Genomic DNA, 19,314 nt, shown 5'->3' with positions numbered 1-19,314 from the left:
GGAGTATAACACTGATGAAACATACAACAATCCTCTAGTTCTTTAATGCTTCCGCCCCTCCACTATCATGACCCCAGTTATAGCTTACAAATCGGAGGCTACACAAGAGCATGTATAGTGGTACAGATAAGAGATCTCGAGACATGAAATACAGGGCAGATAAACCCCTCAGGACCAACATTGAGAGTAGTGATACCATGAGGGGAATGGGAAGGTAGGAGGAGGAAGAGGGAACCAATCAAGATACAACCCATGTCCCCCAAGGGGACAAACAACCAAAATGTGGGTGAAGGGAGACAGCAGATGGTGTAAAATATGAAAATTAAAATAATTTATAAATTATCAAGGGTTCACGAGGGTGGGAGTGTTGGGGAGGGAGGGGTAAAAAGAGGAGTTGATAACCAAGGGCTCAAGTAGAAAGAAAATGTGTTTGATGCAATTGTGTTATAAGAGTTGTAAGAGCCCCCAGTAAAATGATTTATTAATTAAAAATGAAAAAGATTTGAGCCATGAATTACAGTAGTGCACTTATATATAAATGTAAAAAATGTAACTCATGGGTGGTTCATAGTTCTGTGATGAATGAAAGTAAATAATCACCAAAAACTTTAAGACTAAGCCCCTGGAGTTGATGGAAATCATATGTAAAAGTAGAGGTAAGAAAGTTTGTGGTGACAGAGTAAGGTTTTTATTGGTAACAAAAATACTAGAAGTTTGGAGATTAGTAAAATAACAATGTTTGATGAGTAAGATTCTTCCTTCAGGAATCCTGATACAAAATAAGATGATAGCATGAATTTTCTTATAGCACAATGTTTCTAAACCAAGCAAAAGATTTCTTAAAAAGGTTTATTCTATAATGTCAAAGTGTAAACATGGTTTATTGTATTTCTTTTTAGAAAAAGTCTGCCAAATTGATGAACAGCTTGAATGCCAGCACCAGTATAATCAAGACAAGTATTTGTCGATACAAGATGGAGTTCCTGATCAGAAAAGATTTATCACCAAGAGTGACCAAGAATGTAATGAATTTAGAAGCACACTTCATCTAAGTACAAATCTTGTTGCTTCATTACAAAGGCCCCATAAACATGACTCATTTGGATATAATTTGGCAGATAATTTAGACGTATTTAATCATTCTTCAGGAATAAGATATGATAATGGATGTGCAGAATTATTCTTCCATACTGAATATGAAAAAACAAATCCTGGTATGAAACCCTGTGGATATAAAGAATGCGGGAAAGCCCTCAAGCGCAAAAAAGGTCTTAGTCTCCATCAGAGAATTAAAAATGGAGAGAAACCCTTTGAATGTACTGCATGTAGAAAGACCTTCAGCAAGAAGTCACACCTCATTGTACATTGGAGAACCCATACAGGAGAAAAACCCTTTGGATGTACTGAATGTGGGAAAGCCTTTAGCCAAAAATCTCAGCTCATTATACACCTGAGAACACATACAGGAGAGAGACCCTTTGAATGCCCTGAATGTGGGAAAGCCTTCAGAGAGAAGTCAACTGTTATCATACATTATAGGACTCATACAGGAGAGAAACCTTATGAATGTAATGAATGTGGAAAAGCCTTCACTCAGAAGTCAAATCTCATTGTCCACCAGAAAACACATACAGGAGAGAAAACCTATGAATGTACTAAATGTGGGGAATCTTTCATTCAGAAGCTTGATCTAATTATACATCATAGTACTCATACAGGAAAGAAACCCCATGAATGTAATGAGTGTAAAAAAACTTTCAGTGATAAGTCAACCCTCATTATACATCAGAGAACGCATACAGGAGAGAAACCTCATAAATGTGTTGAATGTGGGAAGTCCTTCAATGAGAAGTCAACCCTCATTGTGCATCAGAGAACTCATACAGGAGAGAAACCCTATGAATGTGATGTGTGTGGAAAAACCTTCACCCAAAAATCAAACCTTGGCGTACACCAGAGAACTCACTCAGGAGAGAAACCCTTTGAATGTAATGAATGTGAGAAAGCATTCTCTCAGAAGTCCTATCTCATGCTACATCAGAGAGGTCATACAGGAGAGAAGCCGTATGAGTGCAATGAATGTGAAAAAGCGTTCTCCCAAAAATCATATCTCATTATACATCAAAGAACACATACAGAAGAAAAACCCTACAAGTGTAATGAATGTGGTAAAGCCTTCAGAGAAAAGTCAAAGCTCATTATACATCAAAGAATTCATACAGGAGAGAAGCCCTATGAATGTCCTGTGTGCTGGAAAGCTTTCAGTCAGAAATCACAACTCATAATACATCAGAGAACACATACAGGAGAAAAACCCTATGCATGCACTGAGTGCGGCAAAGCCTTCAGAGAGAAATCAACATTCACTGTGCACCAGAGAACTCATACTGGAGAGAAACCCTATAAGTGTACAGAATGTGGAAAGGCCTTTACCCAAAAATCAAACCTTATTGTACATCAGAGAACCCATGCAGAAAAGAAAGCCCATGGGAAAGGCCACAACTGGAAATTAAAGCCTATCACACATTAGAGAATAAATCAACAGTGTCTATTATGTACACTGATGGCAAGCTTGTCAGTTAACATTTTAAAAGTATGTTTTGAGTTGTAATATAAATATGAAGTAATAAAGTCAGTCTTTCATATGTCTTTACCCAAACACTATGGAGGTAGGGTGAGGGGAGAAGCAAAAGTACTAACTAAATCTGACAACCTTAATAGATAGATGATAATAAAAGAGCTGACAGAGGCCAAGGAAGTACTAGTGCAGGAGATTTCAGAGAAAGAATGCCCCAGGCCGCATATTAAGACAGACTGCAGTGATAAGGACTCCAATCTGAGCTTCAGGATATGTCCTGTGGTCTAAAACCATATTTTGTTTTCAACAACAGTAACAGAATTCATGAACAGGCAGGAAGTAGGATGTTTCCTGAACCCATTTGGTGTCTGAGAAGAAATAGGCAGGGGTTTTGACAAGAAATCACTCAAAGCCATATTTGTGGAAAGTAGTTTGTACTGGCAACAGAATCAGTTGACTGAGTGGAGACTGACAGATAAGCAAGTACTTTTCCTTGTGAGGAAACTTAGAATTATTAGCTTAGAACAAGTAAAGTCTGAAAGTACTCACAAATGCAAAAAGCAAACAAAATTTCTGGTTGTAAGAACACTTGGATCTGCCTAAAATGTGGCCCCAGTTTCATCTCCAACGTGAACCTCTAGCAAATAACAATTTCAGGAAAAATTATTTAATTTAAAGATGAAACACTAAAAAGTAATAAAAATGGAAATACATATGGCTTTTGAGCTAGCATTTCATCTTCTAGGAATGTATATATTCACATATATACAAATTTATGAACACACACAGGTAGGTATTCATTGATGCACTGTTTGTAAAAATAAGAAAGAAAAAGATTGGAACCTGTCCAAACATCTGTTTACTGAAATCATAATATATTCACAGACTGAAGTCCTACATATTCATACACAACAAATCAAAGAGAACTTGAATACCCTTTACATATTGGTATGGGTTGATCCCAAGATATATTACCAGGTCAGAAAATCAAGATTCAGGATAACAAGTATACTGTGCTACCATTTGTATATGAAAAGAAGGAAAAATAATAAATACTCGATTGTATATGCATACACTATCTTTTAAAATGTAACCAACAATCTGGTAACCTTGATGACATTTGAAAAGAAGGGGAAGTGGGTGGCAGAGGGAATAAGATTGGGAGGAAGACAACTGTATATCCTTTGATAACTTGAAAATTGTGCTATGTGAATGTACTATCTTTTCAAAATTAAATAAAAGTTTCAAAAGCATATACTATTAATGTTATAATGAAATTAGATTCTAGACATAGGGTTTTAAAACATACTTAATATTTGGATTTTTTAAAAAAGAATAAGTAGAATGATCATGCAGACAGAACAACAGATATCCAATGAAATCCCGAGACACATAGGTATTACTTTCCTGAGGGTGCTAAATAAAGTTGGGACCACATGTAAACTAAAGTAGTTTAGACTGGAACACACTTCTAATTTTGTATGAATACTGTCAAATATGAAAATATCTGCTGATATGATTGCTGAAGACAGGAGGGTGCATAAGCAAATGTGGCGAAGAAAGCTGATAGTGCCCGGCTATCAAAAGATATAGCATCTGGGGTCTTAAAGGTTTGAAGGTAAACAAGCAGCCATCTAGCTCAGAAGCAACAAAGCCCACATGGAAGAAGCACACCAGCCTGTGCGATCACGAGGTGTCGAAGGGATCAGGTATCAGGCATCATCAGAACAAAAATCTTATCATAGTGAATGAGGGAGGCAGTGTGGAGTGGAGACCCGAAGCCCATTTGTAGGCCACTGGAAGTCCCTCTACAGAAGGGTCTCAGGGAGGAGACGAGCCAGTCATTGCGATGTAGCAACGATGAAAAATACAACTTTCCTCTAGTTCCTAAATGCTTCCTCTCCCCCCCCCCGCGCGCCCCCCCCATCATGATACGAATTCTACCTTGCAAGTCTGGCTAGACCAGAGGATGTACACTGGTACAGATAGGAACTGGATACACAGGGAATCCAGGGCAGACGATTCCTTCAGAACCAGTGGTGTGAGTGATGATACTGCAAAGGTAGAGGGAGGGTGTGTTGTAAAGGGGAAACTGATTACAAGGATCTACATGTGACCTCCTCCCTGGGGGACGGACAACAGAGAAGTGAGTGACAGGAGATGTCAGGGCAAGATATGACAAAATAATTTATAAGTTATCAAGTGTTCATGAGGGAGGGGGTTGCGGGGAGGAAGGGGAAAATGTGAGGAGCTGATGCCAGGGGCTTAAGTGGAGAGCAAATGTTTTGCAAATGATGAGGGCAATGATTGTACAAATGTGCTTTATACAATTGATGTATGTATGGACTGTGATAAGAGTTGTATGAGCCCCTAATAAAATGATTTTTAAAAGTTAAAAAAATCCCTGCTAAAGTTCACAATGTTTTCTGATACTTTGTACAAGAAATGTAAAGCAGGAAACTACATAAAGTCACACGACTGATGTGGCACAACATGTTTCAAGATGAGAGACAGATTGAGAACATTAGTATGAGTGGACACTGCTGAAAGACCAAGTTGAGTCAGCATATATATTCCAGAATGAGAGTCCTGCTGTGTGAATACCATACCGTGGCTTCATGTGTCTATGCTTTTTCACTGAAGCTACATGTGGTGAAACTTGGCAGCTCAACCTGTACAAAACCTTGTGATGATGATCACTGTTTTTGGGGGGTACCATCAAGTCATTTCCAAATCATAGTGACTGTATGTACAATAGATTGAAACATTGCCCAGTCTTGCCCTATCACAATTGTTTTTATGTTTGAGCCCATTGTTGCATCCACTGAGAGTCTGAAACTGCATTAGTCAGTGTTTAGATAGAACGAAGTGGGTGAGGTAGACCTGAGGTCCTGTCTGTGCCTTCCAGGATCTTTTTTCTCCTGAATTATCCTGCAAGAAAACTAATCATTGCCTTTTTCCATAGGCTATATCATGCAGACATGTTATGTTCAGCCCCTTTCCAGAGAGAAGGATGCTTGGAGAAGAAATGGGAGTGACTGACTTAGTCCTTTTGCATTTTGCTAGAATATCAAAAAGCATGGAAAAGTAAGCCATTGTACCTTCCTATTGAGAGGAAATCTAATTGGGATTTCAGATCCATCAAAGGTCATCTTATAATGGGGTGGGGTGGGAGGTTAGGTCTTTCTATTTCAGATGGATCTTGAACTCCTACTTCCTGGGAGACAGACGATACCCTGATGGAACAGCATGTAGGTGAAAAAAGGTGAGTGAGGCATAGATGTAGAGAAGGGTTGGAAATGAATAGCAAGATGTGAACAAATGCACTGGAATTAGAGGGGAGGAGTGATGAAAGGCCAAATATGAGTGAATGGAGTAATGAGGGACAGAGTAGGAATGAACAGGGGAAGAGTTGAGGTAAAGGGAATATCAGATGGAATGTATTACTGGAGAAGAAACTGCATAAGTTTAAGTAATGAGAATAGAATTGAGTAAGGATATTGAACAGAGTGAATGTTGGAGATGGGGACAGAGTAAATTGGAGGCACCGATAGTGAATGGGGGCAGAGCATATAGGTAAATTAGTAAAGCGAGAATCGTGATTAATGCAGACTGACTGCTATACTTGGGAAATGATGGGAGGTCAATTATTCTGACTTATAGGGTTGTTTGAATTGGAATAAAATAGACCACAGTGGTTTTTAATATACTATCAAGTGTTTATATTTTACCCACTTCCTACTCACAGAACATACACATGAGAGTGGTGTAGGTGTGTGGTTCATTTTTTTTTCATGGCTCTATCCCAAGTACCTAGAATACTGTGGTATAAGTAGTCAAAATAACTTTTGAATGAAGAAAAAATGAGAGAATCCAGTTAACTTGGATATTACCCCATGTTCATGCCACCAAATATGTTGGAGGCACATGAAAAAATGCTCATGATCACCAACTATCTGAAGACTGCAAATAAAAACTATGATAAGATAGCACCTTAAAAATTTTTTTAAAAAAAGATAGCACCTTATATCCACAAAGATAGCCCAAGAATAAGACAATCCAGTTCCTGCCATATAATAATATTATACATTCACTCAAATTTAACAGACATTCCAACAAAAGTGATTAGTGAGCCTTAGGGGAGACTGAATACAAGAGGTGATGAGGTGGAGGGCATGTGTCTGTCCTGGAGAAGGTGACTACACTTCAGTCAGTGGGTAAACCAAGAGGACAGCATGCCATTAAGGAAAATACTCACCATTAAGTAGGACTATAAGCGTGGTATCATGTCCCTAATTAGGCACTTTTAGCCTGGTTTGTATTTAGCCCTTGGTGACACAGACCATGTTCTATAGACAACCAGGACGTTAGACTTTGTCCTTTCACACAATGTCCTTCATAGAACAAAGCTGAAGCATATAATTTAGTATTTCCACAAAGTGAACTGGACTTTACCTTAAACATAATGGTAGTGGATTAAAGGAATTGAAGTATTCCCATGGGCCTATGGCTGAAATGCCCTCCTGTGAGGAGATGCAGAGGATTACCATCACAAGGCTATGGGTGTGGAAGCCATGGGGCTTCAGTTCAAAATTCTTGCCTTGAGGGGACACAATAAATGGCAACTCAAGACTACCACATATGTGCTATTTTCATACACTCTTTGCCTTTTTATGACGTGTATAACCCAGTTCTTCTTTTTAGAATGGACATTATTGAATGCTTTGCCCTATTTCCAACCCTCCTTGTTAGTGTAAATCATGTCCAGTCACCTAAATTGTTAATCTTTACAAATCAACAATCGATGTATTTTGGTCTGAAAAACAGTCCTACACATGTATACTTTCTTTTTCCTTGATAGTGCTTTAAATTCTATACCATTGGATAGATTAATGATAATTATCACTAGAACTATATACCCCAAGTGTATAATTTATAATGTCCTGTACCAAAATGATAATGATGTCTTTAAAGTGAGCCAGGAATATATGTAAATCATAGATATATGAATGGATTTTGAGCTTCCACTTAATTATAGCTATAATCTAAAGACAATTAATTCTTATGATATGGCCCAGCTTAATACCTACCCCCATGAAGTTATCACTGAAGATATGGGTGCTATAGCAAAGTATGAAGAAAGCAGATGGTGCCCAGCTTTCAGAAAGAAGAGCACCTGGGGACTTAAAGGTTTGTCACAAAGCAGGTCCTGGTAAACATCTCAGTGAGGTAAATCCACATAGATGAGACACATCAGCCTATGATCCAAGAATTATAAATAATAAATTCCAAGCTTAGAGGGAGAAATTATATTAGATCTTAAATTCTGAACACCTGATTTGTAGGAGGCTGTGGTAGATGACAGTGAAAACTCAAAACCCATTTGCAGGGACCTCCAAACAGATTAAGCCTAGGGTGAATCCCCCTAACTGTAGACCAAAGATAAGAAAGGCTTTGTTATCAGGCAGGGTATATTGTAGGGTAGATTACTGAAGTTGTAATTAGATAAAAATTTCATTGATCTCTCTCTTGATCCAATGTAGAATTGCTCCATTTTAAAATATTTTCTGCTTTAATTTCTATTCAAGTTTTTCTATTTCATTCTGTTGCCATTGCCGAGCCATTTGTATTTTGCCTCGATTTTGTATGTTTTTTCTGAATATGAAATCCAAATTAGGTAAACCTGGAAAAACAACAACTGGATTAATAGAGTCAAAGAAACATGACAGGGGAGGCTAGCTAGCAAGAAATGGGGAGCTAACAATGAGTACCAGGAATTGATTGTGATGATGGCTACAGAAGGCTTATGAATGTTATGGAAATATTAATGTATGATATGTGGATTGTGTGTGAAACTGTTAAAAATAAAGTATCTAATTTCTGTTGGAGGTCAGCTGAGAAGTTGCACTTCCCACAAGCAAACAGAATTCCAAGGGTGTCCACTCCAACCTCTGCTGGGGGTTTCAGTGAAACGCTATTGTTACCAGAGGAAAGTAGATGGTACTGGGACACTGAACTCATCTGTTAAATAAACCTAGATAAGATGTAAGTTAGTGAGTGAACGGGTGTGTGCAGAGGGTGATGTGGAAAATATACACCAACTGATGCACTGGCTATCTCCTGAAAGGCAAAAGGGAGAGAAAAATGATTGCTTTTATTTTCTCTGAGCACTAAGATGTGGGTCTGCCTTTGTTGTCTGTGTTCATAACATCTCTGCCGATGATTTGAATTAATTACTTCAGTGAAATATCTATGAGAATTTGAAACACAGTATAAGTTTCCCTTCTTATACCTGTCCATCTTGCTATCACTCTCGGGCCCCAAACCTAACCACTGAACTGCACCATGAATTCCTCTGAGGGCACCTGCCTATCTTGGTTTGCCCCTAACAGTAGCAATGCTGCTCCCTTGACTTCCTCTCCTCTCACATTTCACAGCTGGGCACCAGGCTGTCCTTTGGGCTGTATCACATCCATAGACCCCCACCCCGAGAGGGCAGCCTATCTGCTGAGCTGCCCTGGAACAACCATGTGTCTTCACCAAGCCCCAGAAAGATGTTCCGCTGACAGGAGAACAGAGCATGGTCGCCATCTGAGAGGAGATCCCTTGGTGTTGTGGAAGTTCGGGTGAACTTTTCCTAAGCCTGCTCCTTCTTTGGGGATCATGCTTTATGCACACAATTCTGCACTTCCGGCTCTTTCACACGCATAAAATAATAAGACAGACACCATCATGACAGCAAACATCATTCAGTACAGGTTTGGAGAGAGAGCCATATTTCACTCTCACGTGTGCCAGTAAATTCATGGCCTTGCTATTATAAAGTCACCTCTCTAGGAAGACTCTGGAGCAAGAGGGGACTTTCTATTCCCATAACGAGCTACAGTCTCAGAAACTCACAGTAGTACACCTACCTGTACTACAGAGTCACTGGGAGTTGGCATGGACTTGTTGGTTTGGAAGTCTCATGTAGCTAAATCATTGCTTTTATTCATGGCAGGATCCAGAACATGCAATCCCTGAAGTAGAAAGTCTGGGAGACAGACCTTGTGCAATGTTGAAGGGTTATGTAATTGAATGTTGGTTTCCTTTACATTTCTTTGCTGAGCTTCTGTCATGCTTACAATGGCTCTATCACTGCTGAGTCTGAAAGTGTTCCTACAGTGAAGGCTAGCCCACTCAAGGGCAGCACTGAGTGGGAATTAGCAAGGTCTATGGCCAGACAGAAGGAACCAAGGCAGGCAGAGAGGCTGGGTTACAGGACAGGAATGGGGCTTCAGGATTGGACAAGGCTTATCAACAACCTTTCGAGATGCGGATGACACAACCTTGCTTGCTGCAAGTGAGGAGGACTGGGAGCACTGGCTGAGCAACATCACGGCTTTAGCCTTCAGTGTGGATTACAGTGAACAAACACAACATGTGAAATAGTGTCAAACTACCCGAGGGTGACACGCTGGCATGCCTTTCTGGGCTGAGTTATGCTCCAAATTCCCCCGGGATAGGGGTGCATTATGCCACTCCTGGGAGTGTTCAAAGAGCTGGGAGCATTGTCACTACCATTGCTGTAAGTTCAACAGCAGCAGAAAGGGGTCCTTCAAGGGTGAGCAGAATATGTTCTGGCCAGAGGAGTCTGTTCCTAATATATCCCACACGACGACTATTGTTCAGTTGGTCTATCTCTGAAGGGATGGACTCCTTCTCTGATAAATGGTTATGGAGGAACCACACAGCCCAGGGTGCTCTGGGAAAAGCATACAATATGGTCCATGAGGACTTCCAATAAGCTGCAGCATGGAATATTGTAAATAAGAGTTTGATTCATCTTTGGCAGGTATTGAGTTTCAGTGTGAGGAGATGTGACCTGGGAGCCCGCGGGGTTCAGGAAGGTTTGCCGCCAGCAGTTTCCAGGAGGAAGGTCAGGAGCTTCTTGGCGCCATAGATCTAGTATCTGTGGAGGGGCCGTGACCAGGGAAGATGGGCGCAGTGGAGGGGCGGCCGTCCATTAGGTGAAGATGGCACTGAACTGAGGATATGTTTGGGGGTGTCTGAGCGCTGGAGTCAGCTGGAACTGCAGACAGAGCACAGTCTTGAAAGCCTGGGGGAGCTCAGTGGGAGAGGGCGGGGCGAGGGGGTGGGGCACGTCCCAGCACTTGGCATGAGGGCCACTGTGCTTGTCCACGTGTGTGCCCTCTGTGCTGACCACGGGTTGTTTCATTGTGATGCTGTGCTCGCCTCAGACGGGGGGCCTACAAACCCTTGGCCCTCTGGGTTGCAGATTCAGCGGGTCTCTGGGCACCTCAGGCTCAGAGCCCCTAAGAGAGGACTTGTGAGCTGCAGAGAGTGGAGGGTCCACGAGATTTGTACCTTCCAAGGAGGCAAGTCTTCCCACGTGGTCCGTGTTCGTGTCCCAGGCAGGAACACCTCCAGGGCCCCTGGGGAATGGCGGCCCCCAGGGAGGCACGCCGGTGGGGCTGTGGAGGAGAAGGGTGCATTGGAAGGTGGGGGCCGATCTTGGGAGCTCTAGGGGAAGTTTCTGAGACCCAAGGCACCTGGTTCCGCCCACAGAGCCCCAGTTCCAGAGTCTTGGGGGGGGGGCGGCCTGGGCAGGGGAGCAGGCTGGTTCTCAGCACAATCTCTTCATCATGGAGCCCCCAATTTTGAAACCAGGTTCCCTTAGGAAAGACTCTGGTCTCTGGTGAAGTAGGTGAGGGTCAGTCTCAGACTAAATCGGCTGTGAAAGAAATAAAGGGATGTGCAAACAGCCTTTTTGCATGGGATTGGACAACACAGTGATTCCTTAGGATTCCTTTTCGAAATAGTCGCAGATACAAAAAGGGTAGAATCACTCATTGTCCCTAGAAAGCGTTTCAGAGCACTTACTGTTTCTTCTCTTGGTGTGCCATTTTCTACTTTTAGCTAGAAGTATGCCTGACAAGAGAGGCCAAGGCCGAGGCCGAGGCAGACCCGGGAAGGGTCAGAGAGGCGCTCACCCTGAAGCTGGGCGTGTGAGTGACTCTATCATCATATCTCCATTGGTAAACGTTTGTATGGGGGGAGGGGGCAGGGCTAGGAACCCAAATCTGATCTGCCATTCATGTCTGTTGTGTAAAGAGCCTTCATGCCAAACATGAATGCAGTCAAAGCTTAGGAAGGACGCTGTACTTTAAGGAGACTGGTGTTCAGATGTGGCCTGGCCATGGATGTCATGTCCTTGGAAATAGCCCTTGTGACATCACCATCATGATTCTTTGTGAATTAGGAAGAGCATTTACAGAGAAGAATATCGGAGAAATATTTCTTTGTGATCTTCAACCAGTATCTATAGATGTGCCTTCCGTTCACGTCATGACTAATGGCTACACTCCTTCTTTGTACTCCCAAGACCCAGCAACCCAGCGTAGACCCGCGCCCATATGAAGAGGCTTATCCTGTGCCAGAGCAATGGATTTCCAGCCCATGTTCAGGTGAAGGTGAAGGGGGGTGGCAGGAGCAAGGAACATTTGATATGTCAACTATTAGGTTCTAAGGAGTAGCAGGGAGTAAATGATAGCATTTTCTGAAAATTCACTGAAATTCACTCGGTAAGGCAAGAGGGTAGCATTGGTGTCTGAGTACATACAGTTGGACAGTATGAGGCGTTTTTCCATGTTTAACATTTGACCAATCTTATCGTGTACGGCTTCTTTGGAAAATACTGCCCTTGCCTCGGGTCTTCAGTAACCAAAGAAACTACATGAAATTCATGCGTGAACTCAGACACTCTTTCCCTCGTGGAAACTGGTCTTTGGAAACCACATCAAGGTTGAGCATATCGAGAAAGTTATACCAAAGTCTTAGATGATCAGAGAACTTTTGGTGCCCAAAAAATAACTTTAATATACATCTTTTCTTGGTATAAAGCCTTCAATACATATATATAACATAAAAACAAAAATTGAACTTGTTTAGTCTTTATATATATATATATAAAGACTAAACAAGTTCATTTTTTGTCTTTATGTTTTACTTTGAAAGGAATTTTAAATTATAATGAAGTGAAAGCTGCCGAGAGTACTTGACCTATGCAGATAAATGTTACCTTGATTTACAAATTCAGTTTTACCACACTTGCTTTAATTTTCTCCTCTCACCAAATACTATTAACAGAAATACTTGTGTGGAAAATCATGTGAGAGTTTCACACACATCATAATGTACTTCGGTATATATTTGCTAAACACAAGAATATTGTCTTATGTAAACCCAGTACAATGTCCACCTGCAGGAAATCCACTATTGAGAAACTATTTTGTTCCCTACAGTGTTTCCCAGTTTCATCACTTGTCTCAATATTACTTTTTATGGCACATTTTATTTGTTATTGAGGATCAAATCAGATAGCGCTTACGTTTTTTTAAATCCATTTGATCAGTTAATCTGGGAGTTTTCCTTTGTGATTCATGACAATGACATAGCGTATTTGGAGAACAAAAAGAAGATGTTTTGCACAATATTCTTCAATTTGCGTCTGCATCATATAATCTACAGAGACCTTGGCACACTTGTGGTGTATAGCGATTCCTAGGGACGTAACAGAAATGTGAACGATAGCTGCCTTGATCTCTATTCACAGAAATTCATGTAAAGACATAACTGATTTGGTGATATAAATGCAATAACAACAGTATATCTAGGTTATAAAGTGACAACTGAGTTGTCTTTTAAAAAAAAAAAGTTGTCCTGAATAGTCTTAGGAAAAGAAAAACTTCATAGAGGATGTAATATTGGAGAAGCTAACTCCCCTGTGTATTCCTACGTGGACCTCCAAGAAGCCCTGGTGACGTTGTGGTTGCACTTTGGGTTCCTATCCGCCAGTGTCACAGTTCAAAACCGCCAACCTGTCCTGATAAAGACGAGGCTTTCTACTGCCCTAAAGACTAATAGTCTTGGCAAACCGTAGGGGCAGTTCTGTCCTGTCCTGTCGGGGCGCTGTGAGTAGGGTTGACTCAATAGCTTTCAGTGAGTGAGCCTACACAGCTTCATTGAACACAACCAATTTATGCCTGATTGCTTACGGTACTAACTGTTTATTTATAGCCTGGGCTACACGGGATTACGGCCGGCTGGCAGTGATTAGGGAGGAGCCCGAAGGTGCTGAAGCACAAGGTCCTCCCGGGAAGGACCAGAATGCCACTGCTCGGTAACCGCGAAGCAAGTATGTTATCATTCTCTGTCATTCCCGAGGCAGGCGGGTCCTCCATTAAGAATGCAAGTTTCTGTGCTGCTGTTTTCTACAATACTGCATTTCAGCATCACATTTCACAGACGGGTATTATTTTAAAGGTACTTCAGGTGCCAACTATTTGAATCAAAGGCAATGACAAGGATAAAAGTAAATTAGGCCCAGAGCCGTGTTGTTGAATTCTAAAACATGAACTCCCGTATTACTTTGGGACCTAGGTGTTTTTAAGTCAAAGGCAATACATAGGTATCATTTAACAGCACATGAGTATTTGGTTTCTTTTGCCCGAACCGTTTGTGAAAACTCATGTTCTCTTATAGACGCCACAAAATAAAGCTTTTCCAAGCTGCTTTTTAATGTTGAGGCAGTCTGTGAGAAATGCTAGCATTTTTCTTATCATTGTCATTCCATCCATGAGCAGGAGGTAAGAGAATGACGTCGTGCCAATGACTTGAATCTAAATAGCAACTTACAGCTGTGCCCTTGATCCCTCCCAACAGTACTGCTGCAGAAAGGCCTGGCAGTCTGCTTTCATAAAGATTGCAGCCCAGACAAACATAGGGAGCATTGGTACTTCTGATAGATGGGATCACCACGAAGGGAATATTGGCTACATGTCAAGGGATTATTATGGTCACAAAGGCTTCAAACTAGTGGGACACATGATATTTTTATTGTTCTAACTGAAACTTTCTTGAGCATGAAACATATTAATAGAAAGCCTTACATACACCAGGACAAAAGATATAAATGGAAGTCATACTAACCCGATTTAACTTAGGCTCCATGAAGCTTAAAATATGTCAAAGAAATATTTTTGCACGATTGCACAAAGAAGACACACCATATGGAAATTTGTTAGCTCCTTTTCTATTTACTTAAACATTTCTAATTGTGACCTTAATATGTTAGTTAAGACCTAGTTAGAAGACTCTTTCATGTCAATCTGTGTTCATTTCAATTAGTTTGTTCCTTTTTTTATTCAGCGAAAATCATGGCCTATTTTTACACTCTTCCACAAATTTTCTTTAAATCATCTCAAAGAATTTAACTTCTGTGCTTAAGTCACCTTATTTCTTCATAATAGAAGTAAAGTGTCTTTAAATATATGGCCATAGGCCTAAAAATGAACCTTAGATTAGCAGTCTGTGCAAGGGTTAGGAATTCTTATTGAGCTGTGTGGTACAGAACCAAATTCGTAGGGCACTTTCTGTAACTTTCTAATTGCTTCAGTAAATTTTTGACAAGTAAGTTTTGTCGCCAACTCTTCTGCTTATCTTACAGAGGGAGGAGGAGAAACATAACATAAGAACACAGGCTGAAGCCAGACAAATGTGACTCCTATGTTCAATAAAGCGTTACCTGTTCGAAGGACACACGTACCTCCTTTGTTATGTCTATTCCTAGGAATTCAATGTGAAGGTAAATGGTGTCGACTTTTAAGACGATGACAGTCTATTTAGAGTTGGCACATCGCAGTGATAACTGTTTGACACATGGATTTTGTGTGTGGCAACCTTGTGAGACATGACCATTGTCTTTGAGGATCCCAGCCCAATGTAGAACCACCATGCCACCAGGCCTCCTTAAGACATGATGATTGGAATTGTCTCGACAACCCGTTGGATTGTCTACATACATAATCCAATAATACACAAATATGGCTTCATTTTCTCATTTTGGATCTTTATGTATTTGGTTTCTCGCCCTTACCCAATGACGCTGGCCAGATAACCCCAGATCGTAGCAATTTGATGGGGTTCTCTAGAGAAACAAAAGCAGGACCCTTATGATTTTACATATGTAAATATGCCGTATACAGTCGTGTATATGCCGAGTTTTCCAGCACATTTTTAATGTAGTTTAGGTGGTGAAATTAGGTGCCTGATATTCGGGTCGGCTTACACTCGAGTATATACGGAAGAAGAAATATACCACAGAAGATATAAGCAGCTCATTAGTCCGAAGAGCACACGAGTAGCTCAGATACACTCCCTCCTGTGAGACAGTTCATACACTGGCAGTCCTTCAACTCACAGGGGCTGCTGGATGCAAGGGAAGGAAGCAGACAGCTGAGTCTTCTGTGGAGCAATACAGGGAGTGCGGCCATGCACAGCAAACAGCAGAGCAGGTCACCAGCAGTCAGCCACATGACAGGATCCCAATGTCCCCAGCTGAGTGATGTATACACCAGCAGTGTGGCGAAGCGGTGCTTGAAGGGACCTCCAACCATAGTGACACAGTCCACGGGTTGTGTGTCCCAAAGGTAGTGTAGCTCGCAAGTTGAGGCAAGGAACTGGTTAGGGTCTGATCATCAGCAAGCAAGAGACACCCAAGCAAGGCTCACAGAGCCATTGATCTGTTTGCCCTTCAATTAAATTGCAACCTTATTAATCCCACATGTGCTCATTGGCCAGGTGCACACAATAAACATACCCATCACACATGGTAAATGGAAGTGATAATATATTCCTGATGAATATCACTCTGACATATACTCCAGTTTAAAAATATATGTATTTGGACCACAGTCCTCTCCCTGTGCAGGCCAGGAGAACTCTGTTGTCATAAACGGGCAGCACAGAACTATGAGCTGGGCAGAGCGTGCTACACCAAGAAAAGCTGGCACCAGGACTCTCGGGGCCGCACTGGGTCTAGAACAGACTCCCTGGTCCTCAAACATTGATGGTTTCCTCTGAACTCTGTGTACATGCCCGTCCGGGGCTGTCAACCCAAGCACCAGCACCCACAACGCCTCCTAACCATGCCCAGCCACATCCAAGACCTGAGCTGCTTATTCTGGATTCTTGTTTCATGGGCTCCATGGTGCGACTGGCCAGTGCCCCCTATCTCTCACAAGCGGATTTCTATGAAATGCCTCAGACCCACCCCTGCTACACCCTGGCAGCTCCACAGACCAAAGCTGCTGGCCTTTCATTCACACCTGCTGCCCAACCCTCGAATTCTGCTAGGGCTTCACGGTCGTGGGATCCTATGCTTGAGCTTGGGTTGATGACTCATCCTAGGGGAGGGCCAGCCTAAGGATGGTTTCGCTGGGCCTTGTCCCACCCGCTTGTATTGGAAATAAGAGTTGGCTTCTATGCACACTCCCCATGTTGCTCAGCAACATCTGCAGGGTCAGAAGACTGCCTGACAAAGCCTCAACCCACCCTCAGCGTTGGCATTGGGGACCATGGGCAGACACAGACTCTGCAGAACATTCGTAAGCTTGGCAAAGGGATTCCCCTTTGCAGGCCTAGCAGCCCTGGCATCCCTGGCCCTCAAGGACTGGAGTCTCAGCCTGCCCCGGTCAGAGCTGGGGCTCCATCCTCTAAGTGATGGGCAGAGTTTGAATGGGAAATCACACTGGGACAGGGCTGGGGACGGTCTCCAGGGCAGTAATCATAGTCCCTCTGCTCTCCTGAGTATGTTTCTAAGAACCGAGCCTCTGAGTTGACGCTTCACCACCTCGCAAATGCCCTGGAGTTGGGAACCTCAGGGTCCCCACCCCGCAGTGCTGAGGAAAGGCAGCATGGATGAAGGGAAGGATGACAAATGAGGCCTATCATCATGGGTGGACTGCCTTCTACTCCAGGAATTCGACGTGTGGGCTCTTCAAGGGGACCTCTTCCCTTGCAGACATCGGAGGAGTAACTCCCAAGTGCACTGGCTGTGAGTGCAAAGAGCTCCGGGTGCCTCTGGGCTCTATTTCAAACTGCACTCCCTTTCCCATGGAAATGATCCTCTTTGAGACCCTGCCTTTTGTCCCTTTATATTTCAGGGAATTCCTGCCTTGCAGGGCTTCCATAGAAATTACAAACAATATATGACCAATCAAATAAAGGGTTGATGTTTGCATCAAGTAGCCCCGGTGATGATGGTGGTGCCTGTGATGGTGGTGCTTGTGGTGTTATCAATTGTTGCCCCAAGGTCAGCAGTTTCAAACCACCAGCAGCTCCCCCATAATGCTCTCAGGTTAGGGGTGAAGGAAGAATGGCAAGGACTGAATTATTTGTTGGGCGGAGGTTAGCAGTGTCAGAAAACAAACAAAAGGAAAGTCATACTCAAACCAGCACAATGATGTAAACTAGGACATGTCGTACTGAAAGTCACTGGGCAGACTTTGCTTGTTGTGCACTAATGCAGGAGGTGGCCCAGGAAGGTTATTGACACTGGACCAATCAGGGTTCCTTTTCCCATTGAGACTGGAAACCCTAGTATGGCAGAGACCAGACCAAAACCAGGGCTGCACATGGTAGACAATGGTGGAGGAGGGGGGCGGAGGAAAACAAAAGGATGAATATAAGGAAGAAAAGGGGAGTGTGGGCATGGGGCATTAATCCACCCAAGGGGAGGGTATTGTTTATATCTCCACAGGGAAAGTGGGACCAGACTTCAACCCAGTGCCGTAAGGTGTGAATGCAATATCCCGGCGTGGAGTAGGGAACCAGTCGAGAGGTCTGGGAGGCTGGCCCCAGCACCATAAATGAAGTGGATTCCAGCCCCTCCCCCAAAAAGAATTTGTTCCAAAGGACAACATTGACTCTGCAGCTCCGGGAGATGAACATATCTGATCAGAGCACATGGGAGCAGATGAAGGGGCAGGAGGAGAGAGTGGAACACAGCCTGGCCCACCAGGCCGTGAGGATGATGTTCCTGATTAGAGCAGCCAGTTCACAGAGAGAACAACATGGATGGCCCCACTATGAGAAATGATGCCACTCAGTGACTAAGGGCGATACAGGGGACAGCACCGGAGACACAGTGTGGGAATTGCACCTGACCCGATCCCACCTCACCGAGGCAAAGCACTGGGGGAGTGCAGCGGAACAGCAAGGGAATGGAGTGGCGAGGTCCCCAGGGAATGCTGAAAGTGGACTTTGGGGCCAGGGCTGGTGCCCCAACAGACTGGACTGGAAAACGCTCCTAAGGGCCAGCAAACAATCCCTGAACTAACTACAAGCTTTTCTTTTGTGAAGTGTTTTGTTTAGTTCTTTGTCAGTGGTTTGTTTTTGTTGTCTGGTTTATACTGTTGCTTTGTTTTCCTCTGTCTTGTTTTTGTGCATGTTAGTGTCTCCACAGGTCTGTCTGAATAGGACAGGCTGGATGAACTATCTGGAGGAAAAACAACGGGACCGACAGTTCCGGGGGGACTTGGGGTGGGGGGTAGGGGGGTAAGGAAGTGGTGTTAACAAACACAGGGACAAGGGAACAACATGGGACCCAAAATGATAGAGAGGGCGTAGTGACAGGCCTGGTGGGGAATGATCAAGGGTAAGGTTGTGTAGAGAAGAGGTATACTCTAGCCCAGGTGGTGACGAAGCATGGTAGTAGGGCAGGAAGAAAGTCAAGGGAGATGGAGGAAAGAACTAGGAGTCAAAGGGCATTTATGGAGGTCTAGACAAAGACATGTACATGCAAATATATATAGGAGGATGGGGAAATAGATCAATGTGTCTATATTTATAGGTTAAGTATTAAGGTGGTGGAAGGACCTTGGGCCTCTACTCAA

General features: G+C 42.8%; 1 protein-coding gene across 2 annotated transcripts in view; it reads left to right on the top strand.

Annotated features, from left to right (window-relative positions):
- ZNF182 (zinc finger protein 182) overlaps nt 1-4,785 on the top strand; it is a 42,424-nt gene extending 37,639 nt beyond the window's left edge. For both annotated transcript variants that reach the window (XM_075538767.1, XM_075538766.1), the window contains one exon: nt 900-4,785. In XM_075538767.1, coding sequence (XP_075394882.1) covers nt 900-2,530 — 1,631 coding nt within the window. In that variant the 3' untranslated portion in view covers nt 2,531-4,785. The remainder of the gene's footprint in view (nt 1-899) is intronic.
- The last annotated feature ends 14,529 nt before the right edge of the window (nt 4,786-19,314 follow it).

The sequence above is a fragment of the Tenrec ecaudatus genome, chromosome X (genome assembly GCF_050624435.1).
Source record: "Tenrec ecaudatus isolate mTenEca1 chromosome X, mTenEca1.hap1, whole genome shotgun sequence".
Classification (NCBI taxonomy): domain Eukaryota; kingdom Metazoa; phylum Chordata; class Mammalia; order Afrosoricida; family Tenrecidae; genus Tenrec; species Tenrec ecaudatus.
Note: the sequence above shows the minus strand (reverse complement) of the source record. Positions and strands in the feature narration are given on the sequence as shown.